The sequence below is a fragment of the Tympanuchus pallidicinctus genome, unplaced genomic scaffold (genome assembly GCF_026119805.1).
Source record: "Tympanuchus pallidicinctus isolate F22 unplaced genomic scaffold, pur_lepc_1.0 scaffold4, whole genome shotgun sequence".
In the NCBI taxonomy this organism is placed as follows: Eukaryota; Metazoa; Chordata; class Aves; order Galliformes; family Phasianidae; genus Tympanuchus; species Tympanuchus pallidicinctus.
This window is the reverse complement of record NW_026294758.1, coordinates 33,029,697-33,052,288: the sequence shown is the minus strand read 5'-3', so window position 1 is coordinate 33,052,288 and position 22,592 is coordinate 33,029,697. Positions and strand designations below refer to the sequence as shown.

The 22,592-nt window shown below is 39.0% G+C and overlaps 1 protein-coding gene across 2 annotated transcripts in view; it reads right to left on the bottom strand.

Annotated features, from left to right (window-relative positions):
- The window catches only part of FANCC (FA complementation group C), an 81,464-nt gene that overhangs the window by 56,486 nt on the left and 2,386 nt on the right, over positions 1-22,592 (bottom strand). For both annotated transcript variants that reach the window (XM_052701194.1, XM_052701195.1), the window contains exons 2-3: positions 6,670-6,843; positions 4,053-4,137 (exon numbers count right to left, since the gene is read on the bottom strand). In XM_052701194.1, the coding sequence (XP_052557154.1) occupies positions 4,053-4,137; positions 6,670-6,834 (250 nt within the window). In that variant the 5' untranslated portion in view covers positions 6,835-6,843. The remainder of the gene's footprint in view (positions 1-4,052; positions 4,138-6,669; positions 6,844-22,592) is intronic.

The window sequence follows — 22,592 nt, the reverse complement described above, 5'->3', positions numbered from 1 at the left end:
ACTGCATCCAACCAGCATTCAGACACTAACAGGCAGCTTAATCGCCTTCTAAAATAGAACAAAACAAAAAAACAACATTTCAAGAGAAATGTTCAGATTTGACACGTAATCATTTGGAAGGAAAAAAAATATACCATTTTCTTTGTTTAAGCAACTAAATGATAGCCACTTGCTATCATTTTGAATATTACAGACACTTCTTATTAACAGTAAGTAGTAAAGCCCAGAAAAAAACCTGAAACCAAGCCATCAATTCTGAATAAGGCATGTAAAAGTTCAAATATCTCTTTTTTTTGCCTTATTATACTGCACATCTGTGATACACTATACGATCATTTTAAATTAAGTTATAGTTTTGCATTGACCGAAAGGGGAAGAAAAAAAAAAAGGAGGAGGGGAAATGTAATTCCTGAATTAGACTTCTAGACAGAAGACCATTTGCTACATACTGTAAAATTAAAAAACACTGCTTGTCAGAAATGCTAATCACTATGATGAAAGTCAGACTGATGAATGTAAAGCTGAGATGAACAAAGTGTACTCTCTCAGCATAATAAGATTATATGGATTAAGATTAAAACTTCAGCCTGTACTTGAAGACAGATTTGGGAGTTGATGAAAGATTCAACATGAGCTGGCAACATGCACTTGCAGCCCCAAAGGCTAACCATATCCTGGGCTGCATCAAGAGAAGCGTGGCAGCAGGTCAAGGGAGGTGATTTCACCCCTCTATTTTGCTCTCATGAGACCCACTTGGAGTAGAGTCCAGTTCAGTACTGAAGCCCCCAACACACAAAGGGCATTAAGCAGTTGGAGCAGTTCCAAAGGACAGCCACGAAGATTAGAAGAGGGGTGGAGCTCCTCCCCTACAGGGACAAGCAGACAGAGCTGGGGCTCTTCAGCGTTGGAGGACAGAAGGCTTCAGAGGGACTTTACTGTAGCCTGCTACTACCTGAAGGGGGCCTAGAGGAAAGCTGGGAGGGACCTTTTCTAAGGACAGGTACGACAGGATGAGGGGAAATGGCTTTAAGCTGGAAGAGAGCAGATTTAGACTAGACATTAGGAAGAAATTCTTTACTGTGAGAGTAGCTAGGCACTGGAACAAGTTGCCTACAAGGTTGTAAATGCCTCCTCCTTAGAGACGTTAAAAGCCAGGCTGGATGGGGCTTTGAGCAACCTGATATAGTGGAAGGTGTCCTTGCTTACAGGAGCAGAGTTGGAACTAGGGATCTTAAAGGTCCCTTCCAAACCAAACCGTTCTAGGATTCCATGATTTGAAACCAACTTATGTTAGGATCATAACCCTACCAACAGTTCCCAGACAATAAGGGACTTAACAATTTAACAACTTTCCCAGACAAAATTATTTCTTGGCTTAGAACTAGAAATATTCTTTTTAAGGCTTGTTTTAAAATGTTACTGAAAAATGCACATATATATTTTTATATATACCATATACTATATACCATATACTATATACTATATACTATATTATATATATTATATATATATATTCTTATGTAAGAAAATGTTGATTAAACTATATAGCAATCAGCTAAAAGTGAAATTTCTGTGCAAATAAATATATGCATGCTCACACATACATGTTGACATAGAGAGCCACCAAGAAATTCCCCAGCATTTTTAGTACTAGTTTGGGTTTCTAGACTTCTGGACTTAAAACTTAAACCATGAGGAGCCAACTGAGGACATAATCCCTTAGCCCACAGGAAAAAAAAACACTGGAATTCCTTTCTCAGACTGAACTCATGTACCTCTTGTGGTTCAGGACCACAAGTAGACATCAGTTTTTCTTTGGTCATGCTTCCCCCATGTTAGTGTTCTAAATATGGGTAACTTGGTCACCTCCTGCTAAAGACTGTTTATGAGGAGGTTAATTTCCCTTGAAGACCATACTTCCTGCTGCATGGTCAACCATGTCAGCATGCAGCACCAACAGACATAACTATCTAACGTGACAGGTATTCTGGTTTGGACAAAATAAGACGTACAAGTTTTTTCTCTTCTGCTCACTAGTACAAAAGACTGAATTGAACAAAATTATTTCCTTCTGCTGCAGGGATGGCTTGGTCTTAGACACATGTTTGAATGAACTATTCATTCAAATGAGAAATTACTTTAAACCCCTCTTGAAAGTCAGCATCTGCTATAGCCAGCATTATCTTAAAGAATACCTTCAGAACTAATGCCAGACAAAAAATCTGAGATCTCAAAGCGATCTCTAAAGATCTACAGCTGTATAGTGGTGAAAATGGATAAGCAAGCCGCTTCAAGTCTACTGATGACAGGAAATCTCTGCCTCTCACCTCTAAACAATGAAGTAAAGGATTATATTTGGAGCAAGTAAAGTCTTCTCAATTGGATAGCTTGCAACCTTGACTCCCAAAGAAAACAAACAAACAAACAAAAAAACCCATAAGCCCAACAACTTGAAGTAAAATTCCAATCTCTTGCAATCTTCAGAGATAACAATCAACTTAAAAATAAAATGCATTTTCTGCTTCAAAAAATGCCGAGGGATCCTGAAGTAGAGGAAAGTAGGTATGTATAGCTGAGGCTGTTGTCAAAATGCACAAAGCAGAAACAGATGCTTTTCAACTTTGATGAAAAAAAATCTAGATTATGCTTCTTTCTGTAACGTAATATAATGTTAGCTCAGAGACAATGGCAGACAGGAGACTCACTTACTCCCAGCGAAAACTAGTAAGAAAAGCATGCCTTTAACTGTAAACATCAACAGTTATCATTCTCAAAAACTGCAGCTACAATTAAAATAGAAACTTCATCAAAAAGAAAAAAAAAATAATTAAAAAATTAGCCCATAAAGTAAAAGGCAGCTCTTCCCAAAAAGTGACACAAAATTATACATTTATTCCTCTGCAACAGTGACTTACCCAATCTATAACCCATAGATTTAAATGTTCCTTCCCAAATCTCACTTTCAGATGGAAAGTGCTAACATAACGCATACCTATCACATGCTTTACACATTCTGCCTGTGCTTGAAGTTGACTGGAAGAGGATAAATCTGAACCAGAAGAGATATGATCATTTTAAGCTCAGCACTCTGCTTGACCTAATAAACTCTTTTAAGAGATTACAAAAAATTGTCCTTTCCGATATTTCTCAAAAAGGAAGCATGTATCAGGAGAGAAAATATGCTACTATTTTTTGGCAGTTGTAGCTGTAGCAGAGGATCAACAAAAGATTATTTCTAAGGGCTGACAAGTTCAGAATCACTAGTCTGATTAATAGTAGATCATAAACTATTTATCAAAATCTCAGTTCATGTTAAGAATACAACTATGTATGAGGTAGCACACATAGAGTTTGCACCTTTTTACCAGTTTTCTTGTTCATTTCCCTCCCTTCCTTTCACCTCACCTGAACACATATTAACAGTAAAAGGCTTTTGATTTTTCATACTTTTTCTTTCTATGTCATCATGTTACTTTTTTAATTTTTAATCTGTGTATTTTTGCAAGTTTAAAAGATAGAGAAAACACAAAGAATCAAATCTATGAAAACCAACAATAATGATGTAGTACAATTTCTCATTAATTAAAAAATCAGGTATCACAAAAAGTGTTTTTTCCTCTGTTAACCTATCTAATATAATATTCGGATACATAACTAGAAGAAACCTTAGCTGAAAACAATCTGAAACATTACATTGTATGCATTCAGAGAGACCAGCAAAAATATAAATACAAGAAAATTGGAAACACAACAGAAATAACGACGCACATACACACCTCACTGGATTTAAAACTGACTGTTCCCAAATTAAAACTCTGTAAATAATCCATGAAATTAATTATCGCCAAAAGTTAATTTAAGATTACTCTATTATGTATTTTAAGTAACTTAGGTAACATTTTTATTTCAAAATTTTATTTAAATGAAAAAAAAATAAAAAATAAAAAGCTGTATTTAAATGGCAAACTCAAAGTATATACGTCATGCTGTATTTTTTTCTGTTTCCTAAGGAACAAAATTTATGTTACAGAAATATCATTACAGATTCTTACCATATCCTATAACAAAAGGATTCCAACAAAGCCTTCCTAGTAACTGGCCAATTAAAGGGAACTGCTGAATTGCTACAACTGAATTCTGTTAAGACATAAAAACAAAAACAAAATAAGCACACTATACATCAACAATAAATTAGGAGAATTGTTAATGACACAGATAACTGTGAATTATGTTCCCAATGATTTTTCTGTGAAACGCTCTGGAAGGAAAATGCTTGCAAGTAGGTAATAAAAGCAGACCTTTGTGAAATCAGCTATAAGATCACAATTCAAATAAGTGAAAGCTTAAGTAACTTCCTCAGCTAATGTCTAATTAATTGTGTTAGAAAATTTATTAATTGCCTCACATGTCATAGTCATAAAACAGCAGTGATAGCCAAGACTTTGTGATAAATAAAAGCACAGCTAAAATGTATTTTTTTGGTACTCATTAATATACTGTCTCATGGAGTTTCTGAAGAAATTAATATTCACTACGGCAAAAAAAAAAAACAACACTACACATCTTTCTGTTACTTCTGCCTGTCTTCTTTAAATTAGTTTATGTCTAGGCAGGAACAAACTGCCACTTACCTTTTAACCGAAGAGAAAGCAGCTTTACTAAAGTAGCATGCATTGTATTTATATACGATCCTGTGTAATCAATCTTATTTTTCCATTTTTGTAGCTCCACCATCTAATAAATGAAGGCTTTTAAAAATGGGGTTGTGCTGAGATTGTGTTTAAGTAGCAAGAGCGATAACCATCTCCTGTTGCGGCAATAAATTCCTTACATTTGTCTCACATTTGGGGTTAGCCCTAGACTTTCTGGGGCCATACTCACAAGGTCCATAGCAGGCCAAGCCTCAAATTACTAGAAGTAGCAACATTAAAACAGAGTTCTTTTTCTCTTAAGGAAAAGACGTATTCACAGGAAGAAATACTAATAAAAGAATCTTGTATTTAAAAATTAAATTCAGATCAGAAATAATAATAAAAAAAACTACAACTCCGCAGTCTTTAAAGATGAAAAAGTCAGCTTTATACTTTAATACAACATTTCTATAGCTATTTAAAATGACTACATACATTGAAAGTCATGCTTAGGCAAACATACACAAAACAAAAATAACTAAATTTATTTAAAAAACAAACAAACAAGAAAGCACTCTAGTAACTGCTAACAGTAATTACAAAACATGACAGCATGTGCTAATGGTCTGACTATATTGCCAGAGTTCACTGCACATGCCACAGTTAACCACTGGGGTTAACATGTCAGAAGACTCTCTGAGATTTTTAAGTATCAGTAACAATTTTGCATGTGAACGCCCCTAAATAATCCCAATTATCACCTGCCAACCAGGGAAAAAAAATCTTGTTTATTTTAAAGAATTTTTTTAAAGAAGCTAGAGCATTAGCTGGGAAACATCACAAGATGACAACCAAATAAGAACTGGCTGACTGGCTGGGCTCAGAGAGTTGCAATGGGTGGCAAAGAGTCCAGCTGAAGGTGTATATTTAGCAGTGTTCCCCAGGGGTCAGTTCTGAGTTCAGTCTTGTTCAGCATCTTCATCAGTGATCTTGATGAGGGGATAGTGTCCACCTTCAGCAAGTTTGCTGATAACACAAAGCTGAGAAGAATGGCTGATACACTAGAAGTCTGTACTGCCAGTCAGTGCGACCTGGGTAGGCTGGAGAGCTGGGCAGCAACAAAAGCAAGGGTAGAGTCTTGCACTTATAGAGGAATAATTGTATGCACCAGTACAGGTTGGGGCATGACCTGCTGGAGAGGAGCTCTGTGCAGAGGAGGACTTGGAGGTCCTGGTGGACAACAGGTTAGCCATGAGCAGCAGTGTGGTGTGGTGGCCAAAAAGGCCAATGGCATCCTGGGATTCATTAAAAAGAGCAGTTCAAGTCCTTCCCCTCAATTCTGCCCTGGTCAGACCTCACCTGGAGTGAGTTCTAGGCTTTCCAGTTCAATAAAGACAGGGATCTCCTGGAAAAAGTCCAGCAGAGGGCCACAAAGATGAAAAAGGGCCTGGAGCACCTCTCTTATAAAGAAAGGCGGAATGACCTGGGTCTGTTTATTCTTGAGAAATGCAGACTGAGAGGAGATCTGATCAATGTCTATAAGGTGGAGGAGGCAAAGGTACAAGGCCAGGCTCTTTTCAGCTGTGGTGATGGGTTAGGGAAACAGCCACAAACTGAAGCACAGGAAGTTCTGCACAAGCATGTGTAAGAGCTTCCTTGTGGTAAGGGTGACAGAATACTGGAACAGACTGCCCAGAGAGGTTGTGGAGTCTCTTTATCCACCTGGACACCTTTCTGTGCAACCTGGTCTAGGAGACTGCTTTGGCATGGGGATTGGACTAGACGATCTCTAAAGGTCCCTTCCAACACCTACAATTCTGTGAAGAAGAGAAAGGTCCCCTCCCAATAAGTCAGGGGTACCTTAAGTGCGTTCCTATTTATGTTACCTGGGACTGTTTCCCCAGTTTGTTTCTCTGATCCAGTGATACCTCAGGCCAGAAACAGAAGCCTCTTTGATTCCTTTTATGTCCAAACATGGCAGATTTTTTTTCTTGGGCTGCCTACAAAAGAGGTCATTCTTTCTTTTAAAGTCACTTACCATTTGTTTGAGAGTTTCGTAAGTCTGAAGCAGAAACTCCTGCAACTGGGGCAAATGAAGACAGACATCTGTCTGGGATTCCAAAGTGTTGGCCTGACCCCACTCAATAGCTTTATCCAGCCAAAATTTGAAATTCAATTTAGGCACTGTAGTGTCCTGGGCCATTTCACGATGCTTAAAAAAAAAAAAAAAGAATAAAGAAAAAAAATTACAACTCCAAATCAGGCATAATTGAACACTGTCTTGAGACCATGAATGGGAAGAAGGATTTCTGCTAACATCGTGTTCAAATGGAACGGAATCACAGTATCTCTTAAGGGTGCTGATTTTCTTTCTAACAGAAGTAGGGTAAAATAATCACCCCATTGAGACAAAGTAGCAACACTGGCACAGTGATCAGTAAATTATCTTAGAATATACCATTTGTGTCTCAAGCTTTTAATATCTGAATTTATCTTTACCAATATTTCACTCAAATAATACTATAATAAAGTGAGTAGATATTTATTCTGAACGCTTTTCATGAGAGAAAAACTAAGGATGTCAATTTCAAGACAAATGAAAACACTAAAAAAAATTTAATCAAAACAAAAGGGCCAAGGTGGTACCACCGAGCGTGGTGGGAGTGAGGCTTTGCTTGTTTCAAGTTCTGCATCTGTTCATTAAAGTGCAAAAAGAGCATTCTCCTTAAGAGAAATCAATAAATTCAGTACTTTCAATCTGATTTTCTTTTTTGTTGTTATACAAAGAAGGGTGAAAAACAACCACATCCAACCTTTGAACAAAAGCTATAATCCATACCTAGTTGCACAGTTCAATGCAAAAACTGGATCTTGGAACAAAGGGAATTATTGTCAAACCAAAATATTAAAATCTAACTAAATTTCCCCAGTAAAAGACACAAGTATTTTTTTTTTCTATTTAACAATATTTTTCCTCAGCAAAAGAGAAAATAGAGTAGCACATGCTACACCAGCCTTTATACATCTTTAAGAAGAAACAATACATATGCCAGAAGAGTAACTGAACTCTTGCAGATATTCAATCATTGGCCCCAATATCAAGATTGTAAGAACAATTTTCATTTAATACAAACGTGATGGCTGCTCTCAGAAATGAACTGTTGACTATTTGAAGACAAATTCAGACACTCACAGAAGCAATGGAAATCAGTAAATATTTATTTTATAACTTACAGAGACAAAGCTACAAACCAGAAAATAAACCTTAGCAGCAGCAGCCCTGCAAATAGTTTTATACAGCTAACTTTTCATAATCACAACTTAAATATCATGCTATTCCATGCCAGATAAGAAAATGAAGACCAATAATCTATTAATAAACCCATTTAGTTTCTAACAGTAATAAGTATATATCCTAAAATGAATGTCACCATTACTGGACTGAATACTTTCCATGGGGGGTAGAGGGGGTTGAGGGGAGGTGGGGTGGGAAAGCAAAGCTGTTGGCTTGCCAGGTAGTTAGATCTAGAGATAACTCCATGACACCTGCATCTGTGACAGGGGAATAGCAGACCTACAGGCTTTGACTTAAGCACATTCAAGGCAATGTCAGCAGAGCTCATGCTATTTCATTATTATGTTCTCAGTTTGCACAGGTCCAAAACATCTCCTCAGAATTCTCTCAAACCTTACTATTTAGTAAGCATTAAAAATAGCCTACATGCTTTCACAGTAGCTCTTCTTACATGAAGTCAAACATCCAGCTGCAAACTTTCTAAAATCACGGGGGTATAATGAAAACTTTAAGAACTGATTTACAGCCAGAAGCTGAACTTACAAGTTTGAGTAAACTAGTGAACCTGTTTGGTGATCCCATATTAGATGAATGCTCTTGAATAACTGAAAAAGTTTTCTAACAAAATGACTGCTGAAAGTGTTGTAAGCAAAAAATAATACCACAGACACTAGCATTCTGGGGCCGTCCACAAGAGATGAGTAGGTATTAACAGAGAACCAAGGTAAGAAAATCAAACAAGCCTATCTCCTATATCAGACACATGCAAGTACTATACCAGGATGCAAAGTGGGGCATCTGTGACTGGTAAGAACAGCCTCTTTCCAGAAATCTGAAATCTCAGGCCATTTTGCAGCATCACAACATTTTTTTGCAAATTTCTTTTTGTCTAGCATAAGCAATTTATCACAAGGGCTCATTCTAGTTATAGTACAATGACCTGAAGAAACCTGAAGGAGCTGGCTGAGGTGGTTGCCGAGCCGCTCTCCATCATATTTGAGAAGTCGTGGCTGTCAGGTGAGGTCCTGGATGACTGGAGGAAGGGTCACGTCACTCCCATATACAAGAAGGGGAGCAGGGAGGACCCGGGGAACTACAGGCCGGTGAGTCTCACCTCCGTGCCTGGGAAGATCATGGAACAGATCCTCCTGGACAACATGCTCGATCACATAAAGAATGAGCATGTGATCTGAGACAGCCAGCACGGCTTCACCAAAGGAAGGTCATGCCTAACTAATCTTGTGGCCTTCTATGATGGAGTGACGGCATTGGTGGACGAAGGGAAGGCGACCGATGTCATTTACCTGGACCTGAGCAAGGCCTTTGACATGGTCCCCCACCACATCCTCATCTCCAAATTGGAGGAAAGTGGATTTGATGGGTGGACGACCCAATGGATAAGCAATTGGTTGAAAGGCCGGAGACAGAGGGTGGTGGTCAATGGCTCTATGTCCAGGTGGAGGCCGGTAACAAGTGGTGTCCCCCAAGGGTCTGTCTTGGGACCGGTGCTCTTTAACATCTTTATTAATGACATCAATGAGGGAAATGAGTGCACTCTCAGCAAGTTTGCTGACGACACCAAGCTGAGTGGTGCGGTTGATACGGTGGAAGGAAGGGATGCCATTCAGAGGGACCTCGACAGGCTGGAAAGCTGGGCTCGGGTGAACCTAATGAGGTTCAACACGGCTAAGTGCAAGGTTTTGCATTTGGGCCGGAAGAACCCCAGGCACCCGTACAGGCTGGGAGGAGTGGTCCTTGAGAGCAGCTCGGCAGAGAAGGACCTGGGGGTCCTGATGGACGAGGGACTGAACATGAGCCAGCAGTGCGCTCTGGCAGCTTGAAAGGCAAATGGGATCCTGGGCTCCATCAGGAGAGGGGTGGTCAGCAGGGACAGGGAGGTGATTGTCCCTCTCTACTCAGCTCTTGTGAGGCCCCGTCTGGAGTACTGTGTCCAGGTGTGGAGCCCTCAGTACAAGAAAGACATAGAGATTTTGGAAAGGGTCCAGAGGAGGGCGACTAAGATGATCAGGGGGCTGGAGCACCTCCCCCTCCCCCACGACAGGCTGAGGGAGTTGGGCTTGTTCAGCCTGGAGAAGAGAAGGCTGCAGGGTGACCTCATTGCAGCCTATCAATACCTGAAGGGAACCTACACCAAGAAGGGGAGTAAACTCTTCAAAAGGGCTGACAACAGCAGGACTAGGGGAAATGGATCCAAGTTGAGGGAGGGAAGATTTAGGTTGGATGTTAGGGGGAAGTTCTTTACAAGGAGAGTAGTTAGGCCCTGGAACAGGCTGCCCACGGAGGTTGTGGATGCCCCGTCCTTGGACGTGTTCAAAGCCAGGTTGGATGGGGTCCTGGGCAATGTGATCTGAATGTGTATGTTTGGTGGCCCTGCTAGGCAGGGGGGTTGGAACTACATGATCCTTGAGGTAACATGCGCAAGAACTTCTTTACAGTGAGGGTGAGAGTGAGGGTGACGGAGCACTGGAACAGGCTGCCCAGGGAGGTGGTGGAGTCTCCTTCTCTGGAGATGTTCAAGACCTGCCTGGATGCCTACCTGTGCGACCTACTGTAGGGAACCTGCTTTGGCAGGGGGGTTGGACTCGATGATCTCTGGAGGTCCCTTCCAACCCCTACAATTCTGTGATTCTGTGATTTTGTGAGGTCCCTTCCAACCCGGGTGATTCTGTGATTTAATGATTTTCTCAATTGTTTATGGTGTCTGGTCCCAAAGAGAACAATTTTGTTAACAGTACTTATGCTTGTCTTCAACTCAATACTGTGGGAAAGCATTCAGTAAATAAATACTGTGAATATACTGAATGTATAAACACAATTAAACAGGAAACATGACAGACCAAATCAAACACACAGGTTTCATCTCAAAAAATGCTATGAGACATACAGCTTATCAATAACAGAAATAAAAAAATTGCTAGTTAATTACATGTACTTAAACATATACACTTAAGTACAAAATAAACTAAAAGGGCTACAGGTATGTGTTGCCTATCAGATACTGTCAGATGTATTCCCAAGGTCTTTTTCTATCTCCTTTCCTCTCCTTTCAATTAGATGGGATTCCTATATCAGTTACAAAAAAATCTAGATCTGGCACTCTTTATTTTTATTTTGAACTATTTTCTCTAGAGTATGAGAAATTCAGAAGCTGGATTTATTGTAAATGACTTTAAGATATCATAGAATCATAAAAAACTTTTAAGTTGGAATGGGCTTTTAAAGGCTATTTAGTCCAACTCTCCTGCTATGAACAGCGACACCTACAGCTAGGTCAGGTTGCTCAGAGCCTGGTTCAGCCCAACCTTGAATGCTTCCAAGGACAAGACATCTACCATCTCTCTGGACAACCTGATCCAGAACCGCACCATCTCTTTGTAAAAAAACTTCTTCCTTATATCCAATCGGAATGGAAAAGAAAGGTAAATCCGCAGAAAAAGCCATTATGAAGGGAGCGAGCAGCCCTTGGCGTGCGGCAGCAGTGACACGGTGCGGGCGGAGCCGGGGATGACAGCGGCCGAACACCCCCGAGTACAAAACCCGCGACTCGAGAGCGGCGCGAACAGGACGGGCGTGGCACGTTCGAACAGCACGGCGCGGCAGTTTGCACGGGCAGTTCACGCAGGGCAGGAGAGCACAGAGGGCAAGTACCCTATACGCTAGAGAGATACATTCAATAGTTCAAGAAATTATTACCCAAAAAGCAAAGTACAAGGTCGTCCCACTCTAAGTGCAGGATTAACACCCCCCCAAAGAATGAGGCTTAATCATGGTATCCACCTGAAGGAGAGCTATGGTGTCTGCCCCTGTCAGGAAGGATGTTGCAGCCCTGAGGGAATTCAGAGGCAACGATGTAGTTGTCCAGACCTCCGGCTGTGTAGTGTGCACGAGTCTTTCACTGGCATCGTGGTGCAGTCTTAACAGCTGCGTGAGGCGCCAGCAGGCAGACTGTGCGCTCTGCCTTGTGGTGAGGCAACAGGATGAAACAGATTAAAAAGTGATGGGAGGGGGGTGCGGGGGGAACGAACAGAAGAAGCAGGGAACGGCAATTCACTTGTGCACAGACAGGTAATTTCAAAACGCAGAACCCTGATGTATCACATTAGGTTGTAGGAAAAAAGCCTGAGGCTGGAGGGCAAGAATACAAAGGAAAGGTGAAGATGGAGGCAAGTCTGGATCTGCAGCTGCAAACAAAAACCCTCCCTGTCAATGCCATGCACACAGATGTCTCTCTACAACAACTGTGAGGCCCTGGATGGTAAAGGCCAGATGTGAAAGGCCAGACTGTGGGTGATGACAGCCCACTCAGTATAGACAAACTAACAAAACCAAACCACAAAAAACAAGTCAACATCACTGAAAAAGAAGAGACGGGTATTAGTTGTATGTGATCCTCCCTACAGGGAACTTACCATTCACCATGCCAAGCAGACCCTCCTCATACAGAAGTCTGTCTTCCTGGAACTCGGGTGAGGGATGTCACCAGGAACAGTACTCAGCCTGGTACAGCCATCAAGCCACAGCACCTTCATGCTTTTCCATATGTGGAGAGATGAAGCAGCTACATGTGGGCCAACGGCTATCAAAAGGGATTTCAGGGCCTGGGTAGGACAGCTGAAGGAACTGAATGCACATATCTTTTTTCCTCTGTCTCCTCTATTGGGTAAGGACTTGGAAACAAACCAAAGGATCTTATCTTTAAATATCTGACTTTGGGGCTGGTGCTGTCACCAGAACTTCAGGGTTTTTTTGACAACCAAATGGCCTATACGGCAGTAGGTTTACAGCCATCTCTTTGAACAAATGGCCTATACGGCAGTAGGTTTACAGCCGGATGGTTCGCCTTTCTCAAAGTGGGAAAAGGGTCCTTGGGGAAGAGCTACCAGGGCTCATTTGGAGAGCTTTAAACTAGGTCTGCAATGGGACAGAGGGGATAGTGAACCTTCCTATAAGATGTGAAAAGGCATAGCTATATTAGAGGGACAGGGTGCTAGCAGGGGCCTTGAAGGACCCGCTGCCTTTTGAGGCCAAGGCAGCAAAGGGAGCCTTCCGATCAGTGTCTACTACAGGCCAAATCAAGAAGAGGCTGTTGATGAGGCCTTCCACCTCCAGCTACAGGAAGTATGGCAATTAGAAGTGCTCATCCTGGTGAGGGACTTCAACCACCCAGACGTCTGATGGAAAAGTAGCATGGCAAGCTGTAGGCAATCCAAGAGTTTCCTGGAATGCATTGAGGATAACCTCCTGAGTCAAGTAGTAGAAGGCCCCACCAGGGTAAATGCAGTACTGGACCAGTTGCTTACCAATGCAAGTAAACTGATTTGTGACATCAGGATTGGGGGCTGCTTGTGCTGTAGTGGCTATGCTGTGGTTGAGTTCATGCTCCAGAGGGATATGAGGTAGGCAAAGAGTAAAACTGGGATGCTAAATTTCTGGAAAGCTCTTCATGGAGTTAGTCAACAAAACATCCTAGGAAACTGTCCTCATGGGCAAGAGATCAGAGCAGAGCTGGCAGATCTTTAAGGAAGCTTTTCTCAGAATGCAAGAACTCAGCACCTCCAGGTGTAGCAAGAAGGCAGAGACTGGCATGGCTGAACCAGGACATGCTAATTAAACTGAAGAGCAAGAAGAAAATGCACAGGAAGTGGAAAAAGGGGCAGGTACCACACGAGGTCTATAAGGAAGCTGTGAGGCTGTGAAGGGACAGGGTCAGGAAAACCAAGGGCCAGTCTGAATTAAAACTTGGCAAGGGATGCCAGGAAGAAATAGAAAGGCTTCTACAGGTACCACAACCAGAAAAGGAAAGTCCAGCAGGTCATACCCACCACAGTGTCCCTATGTGTGACATAGGCAAGCTGGTAACAAGAGACAAGCAAATGGCTTAGATATTTAACAACTTTTTTGTCTTCTCTGATAACTGCTTGCCACACAGCCCTCCAATATTTGGTTTGTTAAGAGGTGACTGGGAAAGCAACATTCCTCCCACTCTAAATGAAGATCAGGTTTGTGACCACCTGAGGAACCTGAACATCCACAGGTCTATAGGTCCTAATGAGATGCATCCCAGGGTCCTGAGGGAATTAGCTGATGTAGTTGCCAAGCCATTTGGTACGATATTTGAAAAGTCACGGCAAACAAATCATTCCTTGGTGACTGGAAGAAAGGCAACATCACAACAATTTTTAAGAAGGGTATGAAGGATGACCCCAGGAACTACTCTCTTATCAGTCTCAGCTCTATGTCAGGGAAGATCATGGAGCAGATCCTCCAGGAAGCTACGCTAAAGCATACAGAAGATACGGGAGATGATACATGAGAATGTTCATGGCTTCACCAAAAGGCAAATCATGTCTGACCAACTCAAAGGCCTTTTATGATGGTGCTACTCCATCAGTGGACAAGGAAGAGCCATTGATGTCATCTATCTGGACTTCAGTAAGGCCTCTGACAGCATCCCACAACATCCTTCTCTCCAAATCGGAAAGATACAGATTTGATGGATGGACTGTTCAGTGGACAAACTGAACTGGCTGCAGGCCTGAGTCCAGAAAGCAGTGGTCAATGGCTCAATGTCTGGACAGAGATCAGTGATGAGTGGTTTCCCATAGGGGTCAGTGTTGAGATCAATACTCTTTTAATATCTTCATCCACAACACTGACAGTGGGGTTGAGTGCACTCTTAGCAAATTTGCTGATGACCCCAAGCTGTGGGGTGTAGTCAACACAGCAGATGGACAGTATGCCATCTAGATGGACACAGATAGGCTTGAGCAGTGGGCCCAGGTCTACTGTATCCCACAAGGTTCAACAAAGATCTTGCACCTAGTTCCAGGCAATCTTCACTATCAATACAAGCTGGGGGAGGAAAGGATTGAGCACAGCCCTGTTGAAAAAGACGTGGGGGTACTGGTGGATGGTGAGCTGGACATGAGTCAACAATGTGCCCTCACAGGCCAGAAATCCAATTGTATCCTGGGCTGCACCCAAAGAAGCGTGGCCAGCAGGTCAAAGGCGCTGATTCTGTGTTCGTGAAGCCTCACCTGGAGAACTGTATCAAATGAGGAGTCCTAAGTACAGGGGAGACATACACAGACAGACTTCTATGAGAGACATTATTCAATACCATTCATCAAAGCTGAATAAAGAACTATCAGCAAAAGTAGATGAGACTCCCAACAAAGTTTCACAGAAAACTTCTCCACAATCATCTCCACATGTAGAGTCTGAAAACAAAGTCGTATTTATATATCCAGCTTGCAAGGTAGCAAGAGTAAAGACTAGTTCTCTGGAATTGTACAAATAGAATCTTTCAGAATGACACCAAACAAGACAAAAAATCGCATGAAAGCAGAGCAACTTCTTCACAAGTTCAAATCCTGAAACTCAGGAATAAACTACAATAAACATTAAGAGAATCAGCAGTTGCTGAATCATTATAGCTCCTCAGAAAGAATTTGTCTAACAAAATAGAAAATTTCATGAAAAAAAACTTCCATAGCCTTCAGTGTCCTTTTTCATCTCTGATGGATGAACAAAAATTGCTGCTAAACTTTTATTACTTCAATCTTGAAAATTCAGTTATTATTTTTAAATAAATAAAAGCATTTCAATTAGAAGGCTTTCAAATAACTGTGATGAAAAGTTATATTCAAGATATAAACCTCTCATTTATGTACTTTGTTATGAATTGGTGATAAGTAGCTCCACACTTCAAAGAACACTTCACTTACCATTATTTTATCTCCTCTCTCAACTCATAAACATCAACAACCCTAGCTTGTGAATTAAAAAAAAAAAGCTAAGCTATTTATATCACATCAGGGCTGAAAGTCTTAAGACAGAACTGTTCACCACAGAGCTAACAGAATTTATACAGACAATCCACATTCCAAATGATTTTTTAGGGTTGTTAACACGTTAAGAAGTTCAAAAGTCTTCTTATCCATGCTTATTTCTCTCACAGATATCAGGAGATTGATAAACTCTTGGATATATTTTACAATAGCATGACTCTGATTAATCACCCTTAATTGCATTATAATATAGCATGGTTGATATATTAATATAGAGAAGACTATTAACTCAGTTATTCTAAGTTTTAAAGGCAGTGGCAAATAAATCACTAATTTAATTCCTACCAGATGATACAGGCTTGTATAAAAAGAAAAGAAAATGTAGCAGTTGATAAAAAAAATTATAATATTTTTTAGAAATTTCAGAAAGACTCAAGTTGAATAAAAACTACATACAGATTAAATATACATACTACTATTCCTGTCATCAGTGTTTTTTGTTGAGAAAACAGATTTACAGACCGGCTTATATCTTGGTGCTAAGACTAACATACACTCACTGGCAGTCTACCAATCAAGAACAATCTATTGAACAATTTCCACTTGGATTAAGGATGGTGTGCTGATGTAAATGGTGATGAAATGACTTATCTCTTAGAGAAGGTAGTTAGTATTCCACATCTCTGCATCTGTTTCCTCTATTTACTCTGATAATTAGTATTGCTACTTTAATAGTTGTCACACCTACTTTCTAAATTACATTGTCAGGTCTCATTGGGAAAAGAGCTCAGTTCTCACACTGAAGCAACTATGGCTATTGACAAGATTGTTTTCATGAATATTATGTGTATACATATACCTCCCATATAGGTTTACTCTGATTAACATTAAAAACTATATAGTATTTCCAGTTGTGTTACTTTACTCTGCAGGACTGGAAAAGACCTGACATCCTGGGGAAGCACATACTGCATTGCTGGGATTCACACAAAACTTCCATTTTATAAGGCTTGGAAAACACTACATCTCCCACTTTCTGCCCTGCTAAATGGCTATATGATCATAGGCCTATCCTCCTTGTTCACCAGGCTGTGACATTCAGTACCAAAAAAATACTATTTATAAACCTTCCTTTTTAACAGTAATAACACAAAAATTAATTTTAAAACTTTCTGATTCTAATGGCAGGCTTGTCTTAGAACAGCAGATCTTTCTGATCTTTCCCATGTGAGGTACCTAAGAATAAAGAATAAAGCTTTCCCTAATGTGAAAGACAGAAATAATATCCCAGAATATCCATACAACTTTAACCCTAGGGAACAGTAAAAGATGCAAAAGACGTTTAGGAGTGATATTGTGGAATTTTCAAATACTGAATCTTTTTTCCATAATGAATCTTAACAGGACAAGGCTATTAATTACTAGTTCTACACTCAAAAGATGCAACCACTAGCCCACAAAGCAGATTACTATATCATAAGACCTGAAATGAATACAAAGTCTGTTAACAAGCCAGTGGAACATTCCTCTAGGGGGGAAAAAAAAAAAAAAAAAAAAAAAAAAGGAAAGAAAACAGAAAAAAGAAAAAGAGCAGCAACAGAGGTATTAAGAGTCCAACATGGCAAGTATTTAATAGAAAAAGTTACATGCAACAGAAGAAAACAAATCTCTGACACAGCTCTTCTGCAATCAATTAAAGTACAGACCAGTATGAGGTGCTAATATAATAGAACTCCAGCATTACAGCAAAATCCAGTAAGGCTCAGATAAAACTGTCCATATCTCAAAGCAGGGAATTAGATTCATGTACAAAGTCATAATTTCTTTCAAGGCAATAAAGCAAAACAGATTTAACTGGTGCATACTGATATTAAGCAGAGCAATATATCCTCCAAAACAAAAGCCAAACTAGAAACAGGTCTGCTAGCTTACCATTTAACTTTCTTTCACATCTGACTGATCAATCTCTCATCAAAACACTGTGACATACCACAGAATGATAAAAATATATGACAAAACATAGTAGAAGCTAGAAATGACTCAGTGGGCATGGCTACCAAAAGCACAGACAAGTATATATATCTTACTGACCTTCTAAAAATTGTAGTGGAGTGCAACATCTTCTTTCAATGCATTTCCCCAACACAACTTAAATGTATTGCACAATCTAAGCAGGAAACCTTCTGAGATATTTTAGTAACACTCAAGTCACTGCAATGTGATAACCACTATTGAAGCACTCAAAAGATAACATAGTGGAGGAGGTGGGGGTAAATCTAATAAAGCTGAATGTTAAAATATTTATTTTGCTGGACAGAGTCTTTTCAATCATACCAATTCTTTATCAGCCGGCCTATGTGGCAACAGGTAAGAAGAAAATGCAGACAAAGAATAAATGCAATTTTAGAGATGCAGAATGTCTGGTTCAGCTTATGAATTGCAGGTAGAACTGAGTATCTGTGAAGAATATCTGTGAACACGGAAGTAATCTGTTTTATCCCTTTTCGCAAGAAGTTTAAGCATTCCTTACGCCACTTTACCCTCACTGTGGCTAGTGACATCACAAATCAATTGTATGTACGCCTATGACATCAATATTCTAAACACTATACATATTACAACTTTTTTAGAGGTTAGATGATAAGGAAAGCAATTCTCATTCTGTTTACAGCAGCAATCAATTTTATTTTATTTTTTTTTACCCGATATCAATGGAGCCTCAATTTCAATTGGTACACTGATAGCATTGCTATTATCCACATAAGAAAAGTTCACCAAGTTAGCAATATCAGCTAAAATAGACCAATATTTGCAATAATGACAAATCCCTATATGATGATATTTACCATTTGCATCATTTCTCTTAAACCCAATTTTCCAGCTAATGCATCATTCCATATCTCATGGATTATGGGATAGTAACTTTGGCTTAAGTTTTCATTATCTTCTTCTGACCAATAGTATCCTCTCACATATCTTTACGTAAGCCAATGCAGAAATGTGAATGAACTGTAATAACACACACTGAGTCCTTTTTGTGCCAAATATAAATTGTACTTTTTCATCTAAACATTTACATGCTGTTCTCACTGTCTTCTCCTGCTTAAATTCACAGTTATGCATTTTTACTGTAAACTCAGAAGTATAAAAGGCTTTCGCTATCCTTTTCTCTACAAAACGAAATCTTATCTGAACATACCAATAATCATCCATTCTCCATTAATGAAGTTCCTCCCCAATTAACATTTAATTTTATATTGCTCAAGTGCAATTCAGAGAAAATTATTTCCTTGAAATGTAATTCCTCTGCAAAAAAGCCTTAGCTAGAGATTAATTCGTTCTCATCAGGGAATATACATCATTTTTCTATTCCAGAGTTCCAATACTCTACCACCAGCACAGAGGGGGAATATGCACACCAGTCCTTCGAAAATTTTTTGCATTTTATAGGTTTCAAAACTTAAGTTTTTGCCATAAACAAAAATTCAGTTATCTTCTTCTTTCCAACCATAAGTAGAAAATAATAGAGTAAATTGTACACAGCAAATCAGAATATTAGGTCTCTGTAATGGAACAGAGAACAACGCATTCCTTCACTCTAGGATATCAAGGAACAGAATTAATTTCTACCTGTACACATTACAATTACTAGGGAAATAAAGCCTAAAAAAGCTCTTGACATAAAGTCATTTTCCTGCAACTGGACTATGCACAAGATTCTGCAAATTGGTAGCATGTTTCATCTTTGTTTCACCATTAACAAAACCAAACCAAAAAAAAAGGGGGGTTAGAGCAATCTATCTAGACATAGAGGAGAATGACCAAAGCCTATTAAGTTGCAACAATTATGTTTCTTTAATAGCTAGGTAACTTTGTTAAATCCACTTTTTATCCCTGACTTACACAAAAATCCGAGAAGACGAGAGACATGGTCCAAACTCTTAAGCACAAGTATTTGAACATCAATAAAACATTGCTTATGGTAATGATACACAATGCTAATTGTGCAGTCTATAAAAGTGACTTGCTTCCACAAAGCGAATTATTCCTCTTCCAAAGCTTATTGAAAAAAAGAACCTCCAGTATTTACAGTAGTAAGTAGTATGTAGTAATGAAGAAAGTGCCTTTAACTGAAACTTGAACTCTACAGTGTTAAAGTATTTTTAGATAAGCATGCTAATTGCAAGGAAACAGAGGCACAAACAGCAAACAACTTGTCCAAAGTCACTAAGAAAACAAATGACAGGAAGCAAAAGATACGAGCCTCATACTTTCTAATCCACTAACCATACCTATTTGTCAAGGATTTCTTCAAGTATAGGCTAATATTCAACTTAAGGTTTTCAAACACAGAATAATAATGCAGCACAACAGTTGCAGTGGTGAAGGGCAATATTATGCCCAAAAGAAAATGACCACACAACAAACATGGAAAGTATTTTCTTTCCAGACTTTATGACACATACTCTATTTTGTATGGAATCAGTGTGGTAAGTGTAAGTAAAAATATACATGTTTATTCTAACATCAGTTGAGGCCACATTAATTCTGAGAAAAGCATTCACAGAAAAGCATTCACATGGTTCATACACAGTATGACCGAGTCTGCAAATGAAAGAACGATTCTTTTAGAGCTCAGAAAAACTTGCCAGTCAGACACTTCTGTCCCCTTTCCTCAGTTATCCACACCCAGAAATGGCCTCAGAGTAAAATAAATAAATAAATAAATAAATCTTCTGAATAAAGATGTATTTATGGCACTAAGTACACCTGACAGAAAAAGAAAAATGTATTCTTCAGAAGAATAAAAAAATAACTTCATGACACCCACATCAACATTTACACCTTTTTGTTGTACATTATTTTAACACACTCCCACAGACATTTGTCCCTTGAGTCCATTGACAAGGTTTCATGCTATTCACAGGCATTAAATCAGCCCATTCATTCTTTGCAAATAAGAAGAGATAAGTTCCTCAGAAACATAGAGAGCAAAGGCTTTCAGTGATTCACTCAGTCAAATTTGAACTACAGGAACAATTGACTGTGCAGGCAGCTAGACTGGAGACACAGCACTGACATCAAAACCCACGAGGCATTCATCTGAGGAATTCTTAAGTCAATTATTCCTGCATATTCTGTGCCTGTGTGCTTTTTATTGTGCTAATAGTGAATCCTGTGACTTACCAGTAGGATTTTTTGTCTCATCTGTTTATAGGAGCAGTTGCAATCTAACAATGCCACCCATGGGAAGAACTCAAAGCTGTATAGTTTTGGTACTGCATGAGAGGAGAGTGCCTTATCAGTTTGGATCACATGATGGTAGATGACTAATTTTAAGGCATAACATATGAAAACAGCATTACATAGTGGTACAACTCCTGGCCAGTCCTCCTTGGACATCACGTATATTGATTTAGTTGTGTATCAAGATACTTCCATTACAGCAATTGCATGGAATATTTCAATACTATCACAGAGTTAATCTAGTTTTACATATTTATCATATCTAGGAAATCTAGCAGCAGGGAAAAAGGTCAATCCTGTAGTTTGCCTCCAGGATTCAGATGCCTGGAGTGCTACTTCCATTTCCAACGCATCTTACATACTATAATAAAGAAGTTGTTCGGTTTCCCAGGGCTTTTTCCTACTCTGCTTATACAGAAGCCTGTTCGTAGCACTCTAATTTCCAACTTTCAAACTGCATACTACTTTTTTTCTTTTTTTTTTTTTTTGTTATGTTTTAAACAAACTAAAACAGCACATTTAGAAACATCCAATTTTCTTGCTTTCCAAGTACAAAAAATTTACTCCTGAAAGAATCACAAAATCCTCAGTGGACTTTTACATTCTCAGATTATCACAACTGATGCGGTGCAGATTATATCTGAGAGAGTCTTTAAATTGTGACCAATAGCATCTATATAATTAATGACTAATAAGTTTATATAACTGTAACTCAGGACATTACTTATCTGCAGAATTTCTATTAGAAGTTAAAAAAGCACCCAAAACCAACAACATAGACACACACAAGTCAAAGGTCATAAATCTGCAACCACAGATTGACAGCTTAAAAATTTAACAGAAACGTCTTGCAAATAGGGTAAATCTGATAATCATTTCTTACCGTTGCAGATAAAAGACCCCTTCAAGGAAGTTAAAAAGACTCTCATTCAAATTCTAGCGTTCAGAAGATTCAAATTATAAATATTACATTAATATAGATTTTTTTAATTTGTGATTATAATGCTCATGAGTATTTTTGCATCACAGATATAAATAATGATTATTGTATACTAGTTGTCATAGCCACCTAAAAATCACCATGTCTTTACTAAAATGCACAAATAAGTAGAAGTCCAGCACTGATTAATCATCTTATTAACTACATCTATGATTAGTCTTACTAAGTTTTAAATACTTTCAAAATAGCCATAAAGTTATTGGGACAGAATAACATACTGTTACAGAGAATAGTTACATTCCAAATACAGAATATATAGAGAGAATAGTATACATTATATACAAAGAGAGAACAGTATACATTCCAAATGGTATCCAAATAGTATACATTCCAAATTCCTATAATTTTAAAAATACTTTCACTATTTGGTCCTAAACCACTCTCAGAAATTGGTGGAATTTGCCACTAAGTTTCAAGACAGAAAGGGTTTTTTTTTAATTCCAACGCTACATAAAAGAAAATACTTCTTAAAGAATGTTACCATTTTAGCAACATCAATAATAACAGTAGTTATTTACAATAATATTAACCAGAAAAACAGATATGAGAATACATACTTGGGTGAAAGTTGTTTAGTTAAAGCTTCTACCTGAGCTACAGCAGCTACT